General features: G+C 58.1%; 2 protein-coding genes across 2 annotated transcripts; both read right to left on the bottom strand.

The window, feature by feature from the left end:
* Positions 1-22: 22 nt before the first annotated feature.
* On the bottom strand, positions 23-3,896 carry LOC121350479 (histone-arginine methyltransferase CARM1; the record flags this gene model as incomplete). Its single annotated transcript, XM_041461848.1, has 9 exons — positions 23-160; positions 246-335; positions 415-500; positions 596-677; positions 1,678-1,768; positions 1,851-2,028; positions 2,118-2,228; positions 3,548-3,652; positions 3,747-3,896. Coding segments are annotated over 9 exons (1,031 nt in total), but the record flags the coding sequence as incomplete, so codon positions are not given.
* On the bottom strand, positions 989-1,502 carry LOC121350480 (histone-arginine methyltransferase CARM1-like). Its single transcript, XM_041461849.1, has 3 exons — positions 1,442-1,502; positions 1,246-1,323; positions 989-1,118 (listed from the first exon to the last, which is right to left on the bottom strand). The coding sequence occupies exons 1-3, from the start codon at positions 1,491-1,493 to the stop codon at positions 1,024-1,026; spliced, it is 225 nt and encodes a 74-aa protein (XP_041317783.1). The 5' UTR covers positions 1,494-1,502; the 3' UTR covers positions 989-1,023.
* Positions 3,897-5,062: the final 1,166 nt, after the last annotated feature.

The following is a 5,062-nucleotide window of genomic DNA, read 5'->3' as shown; positions in this document are numbered from 1 at the left end:
AACCCCCCAGCCCCCCGCCCACCTCTTGTTGGCGATGAGCAGGCAGGTCCCTGAGAGCGTGTCGCCGGCCTTGGCGAAGAGCGGCGACTGGAACAGGCAGCGCACCTGGTACCAGTGGGTCAGCGGCTCCGTGGGGGCCGTCGAGAGCCACACCGTCATTCTGGGGGGGCACAGGGGGCGGGGGGGGTCAGGCCCGGCCCTGCCCACCCCCCCGGGACCCCTCCCCAGCCCACCCTGACGCCTACATGGAGCCGATGAAGGCCACGTCGAACCAGAAGGCCAGGCCGTGCACCAGCCCCGAGTGCAGCATGTGGAATTTGAAGGGGATTTCTATCCTGGAGGAGAAAGGGAATTATTGGGGGGGGGCGGGAGACCCCCAAGACCCCTCCCCAGGCCCTTCCAGGCGGCCCTCACCTGTGCAAGTCGCCCTCCTTGGCTTCCAAGAAGTTGACGGTGTATTTGACGGATTTGGCCATCAAGATGCGGATGTCGAAGGTGTCCTGGGAAAAGGGGGGTGGGATTGGTGGGCTTGGGACCCTCCTGGCCGGCCCAGAGCCCCCCCCAAAGCCCCCCCGGAGCCCCCCGGGGCGCTCACCACCACGGGCTGCCTGAAGTACTCGTCCACGGCCGCCCCGCGCAGCGCTGAGAGATCGACGCCGTGGAAGGAGGGCTGGTACCTGGGGGAGCCAGACTGGGATGGGAACGGGAATGGGAATGGGGATGGGAATGGGGAGGGGGACTGGGAATGGGAATGGGGAGGGGGAACTGGATAATGACAGGGATTGGGGCAGGAATTTATGGGTTTAGCTCCAAAAACAGGGAATGGTTAGTGAGGGAATGGCTTGGATTGCCCAAATTCCAGCCCCACTTCTCCCAAATTCCACATCCAGTTTTCCAAGCTTCCAGCCTCAGTTTCCCACCTTTGAGCACTGGTTCTTCCCAAATTCCAGCCCCATTTTTCTCAACTTCCAGCCTCAGTTTTCCCAAGGGGGGTGTCAGCCTGGGGGTCTCGGGGGGGGTTTTTTAAAAGGGGAGGGGTCGTGGTTTACCTTGCACGATGCCCGTGCTCATGATGGAGCCCATCCTGGAGTGGGTGTGGTTGACGATGCCGGTGTTGGCTGAAGGGTGGGTGGGGAGGGGGGGTTGTGAGACCCTCACCCACATCCTGAGACCCTCACCCACACCCTGAGACCCCCACCCACACCCGGAGACCCCCACCCAGCTCAGGAAGCCCCCCGAGCTCACCTAGGGGGATCAGGTTGTTGTGGCCCACGTTGGAGCCGCCGGCGATGACGCTGCTCAGGTCGTACGCCGCCGGCATCCCTGCGTGGGGAGGGGGCGTCAAAACCCCCCCCCAAAAAACCGAGGGGTGACCCCCTCCCCAAACCCTAAAACCCTTCGAGACCCCTCCCCAAGCCCTTCGGGACCCCCCAGCACCCACCAGCCACGGCCATGCCCGTGCTCATGTTGTAGGTGCTGCCCGTGTTCCACATGTTCTCCGACGGCGTGGGAACAGGAACAGGGACTGGGAACAGGAGCTGGGAAGGGGACTGGGACTGGGAATGGGAAAAGGAACAGGGACTGGGAACAGGACTGGAAGCAGGAACAGGGACTGGGAACAGGAACAGGGACTGGGCTCAGGAGCCGGGCAGGGGAGCAGGGCCCGGGCGGGCTCACCAGAAGTTGGCCTTGGTGAACTGCTCCATGTAGAGCTGCTCGTCCGTGAAGGGCGCCAGGTGCACGTCCCCGATCGTGGGGAACATATTCCCTGGGGAAGGCACGGCCTTGGAGCCCGGGGGGGGTCCCAGAACCCCCGGGGACCCCCCCGGGGACCCCCCCGCGGCGCTCACCACTGGGTTTCAGGTACTTCTTGGCGTGCAGGTAGCTCTCGAGCATGCGCTCGTTGAAGAGCATGTAGCCCATGGGCTCGGAGATGATGATGTCCACCTGCTCGGGCAGCGACACCTCCTCCACCTTGCCCGGGATCACCACGATCCGCTCCGTCAGGTTGTTGCTCTTCACCAGCACCTGGGGGAAAAGTGGGGGCAGAGGACGGGGGTCAGGGCACGGGATGGAGCCCCCCGAGGTGCTGGGGAGCCCCCCCCGGGCCGGCTCACCTCGGCGTGCTGGGCCATGGTGCTGGCTTCCACCGCGTAGATTTTGCGCGCCCCGGCCTGCGCCGCGAAGAAGGAGAGGATGCCCGAGCCGCAGCCCACGTCCAGCACGATCTGGGGAGGGGAGGGGGGCAGCTGGGACCCCCCCGGAGCCCCCAGCAGGGCTCCCGGAGGGTCCCAAAGCCCCGCTGATCCCGTCCTGCCCCGGCCCGCGCTCCCCCAGGACCAGGGGAAATCCCAATTTCCAGCTCTGGGATGGAGCTGTGCTGCTGGAGCTGGAGCCAGACCCCCAAATCAGGCTGGTTTGTCCCCAAAATCAGGCTGCTGTGTCCCCAAAATCAGGCTGGTTTGTCCCCAGAATCAGGCTGGTTTGTCCCAAAAAGTGAGCCAAGGTTCCCAAAAAACGGGGCAGGTTCTCCAAAAGGTCAGCTGGGATTCTCACCTGAATCCAAGCTGCATCCTGCCCAAAATCCAGCCAGATTTCCCCCAAAATCCAGAAAGATTTACCCCCAAAATCCAGCCAGATTTCCCCCAAAATCCAGACAGATTTCCCCCCAAAATCCAGACAGATTTCCCCCAAAATCCAGCCAGATTTCCCTCAAAATTCAGACACATTCCCGCAAAATCCAGACAGATTCCCCCAAAATCCAAACAGATTTCCCCCAAAATCCAGACAGATTTCCCCCAAAATCCAGAAAGATTCCCCCAAAATCCAGCCAGATTTCCCCCAAATCCATCCAAATCTCCCCAAAAAATGCATCCAGGTATCCCCAAAGCTCAACCAGATCCCACCCAAACCCAAGCCAGGCTTCCCCCCTAAAACCTCGCCAGTCTCGACAAAAACCCCGTCAGATCTTCCCAAAATGAGCCAGGTTCCCCCAAAATGAGGTGAACCCCCTCAAAACGAGCTGAAGCCCCCCAAAACGAGCTGAATTCTCCTCAAAACGAGCTGAACCCCCCCAAAATGAGCTGAAAACCCCCAAAATGAGATGAAGCCCCCCAAAACAAGCTGGATTCTCCCCAAAACGAGCTGAATCCCCCCCAAAGGAGCTGGATCCCCCCCAAAAGGAGCTGAATCCCCCCCAGAATGAGTCAGGTTCCCCCAAAATGAGGTGAATCCCCCCGAAATGAGGTGAATCCCCCCAAAAGGAGCTGAATTCCCCCCAAAAGGAGCTGAATCCCCCCCAGAATGAGTCAGGTTCCCCCAAAATGAGGTGAATCCCCCCGAAATGAGGTGAATCCCCCCAAAAGGAGCCGAATCCCCCCAAAATGAGCTGAATCCCCCCAAAAGGAGCTGAATTCCCCCCAAAAGGAGCTGAATCCCCCCCAAAAGGAGCTGAATCCCCCCCAGAATGAGTCAGGTTCCCCCAAAATGAGGTGAACTCCCCCCAAAAGGATCCGAATCCCCCCAAAAGGAGCCGAATCCCCCCGACCTTGTCCTTGAAGTCGCTGTGGTTCTGCAGGATCGCCCGCTGGTACGTCCCCGTGCGCACGTAGTCCTGCATCATGTTCTGCTGCTGGGACAGGTACCCGTAGAACTGCCGGACACACGGACGCGCCGTCACCCCGGGAGCCCCCCCCGGGAGGGGGAGCACCCCCCCGAAGCCCCCCCGGGATGGGGGAAGCCCCCACCTGGAAGTACTGCACGGCCGAGGACTCCTCGGTGCGCTCGCTGAACACCGAGCGCTCCGTGTTGTGGCCGCGGCAGTTCTTCAGGATGTTGTAAAAGGAGCAGAAATCTGGGGGGGATGAGTATGAGGCAAAAAGGCATTTCCAGCCGAACTGGAATGTATTTTAGTTCTGCAGACTATTTATAGATAGGCAGCCACTCTAAATTTGAATCTTCCCTTCCGTAAGCAATTTTTTTTGTGCCTACTGGGATACATCCTCGTCTGGGGTTTAGCAACGTCATTCCAGGGTGTCCAAACAGTTTGGAGTCACCTTATGAGACATGAGACATGGTGACTTGTTTTGGGGGGTTTCTCTGGCAGTTCTGTGAAGCCACAGAAGTTAGCTTGAAAGATGAATAAGTATTTCCTTTAACTGTAAATGAAATATTTTGATTTGAAGCAATTGTGTTAACCCTTCCAGTGTGAAAGTCAGTGTGACTTTGAACTGAAAAATCCAACCATAGTTACCAAACACTAAAATTAATTGTTACAGGAGTTTGAAAAGGAAATTAAAGGATGTTTTTGTCCAACCAAACAAAAAAAAAGTTGGATAATTATTATGAATTAGCAAAGCATTTCTTGCCATGTGTGTCCCAAGACTTCATCTAAAAATCAGCCCTCATCCCTGTGCTTTAGATTGAGACTGGTAGACATAGAAGAGAAAAACAGGGTGTAGGTGGGCAAGTGTGCTCATTGAACAACCTGAAGACCTGCTGGGAACAGGGCTGTGTGGTGTTAGATACCATTTGCCCTTGCCTTGGTGAGCACCAGCATCCAAGAACCTTCTCCTTTTTGGCATCCTCAGGTATAAAACGCGATGTAAGGGTTGTTTGTGCTTCTCTGAGTGCCATCATGACACAACAGGTGCTACAGAGACCTATAGAGCAGCTCTGAGAACAGGGAGCTTCAGTAAATTTACATGGAGAGACCCCAGCCCCAGTTAGCAATGGTGGTGAGTGAGTGCCTACATTCCTGCTCAGCCTACTCTGTAAAACTCCCTCAGTGATTTCTCTCTTGCGATCTGTGGGGGAGGGACGGGAGGAGAACGGGAGGGGACGGAGAGAGAAGTGAGGGCAGCGCGAACCGAACCGAACCGGACCGGACCGGACCGCACCGCCCGAGCGAGCGGGACACAGCACAATTAACCTAATTAACCGCTAATTACAGCGGGGGGGGGGGGCGGAATTCCCGTCGGAAACGGGGATTTGGGGTCAGCGGTGGAAGGGAAGGGGACGGAGGGGCTGGGATGGAACCGGGCACCGGAACCGGACCGGGCAC

The sequence above is a fragment of the Pyrgilauda ruficollis genome, unplaced genomic scaffold, assembly GCF_017590135.1.
Source record: "Pyrgilauda ruficollis isolate IOZ18807 unplaced genomic scaffold, ASM1759013v1 scaffold1556, whole genome shotgun sequence".
Lineage (NCBI taxonomy): Eukaryota > Metazoa > Chordata > Aves > Passeriformes > Passeridae > Pyrgilauda > Pyrgilauda ruficollis.
Note: the sequence above shows the minus strand (reverse complement) of the source record. Positions and strands in the feature narration are given on the sequence as shown.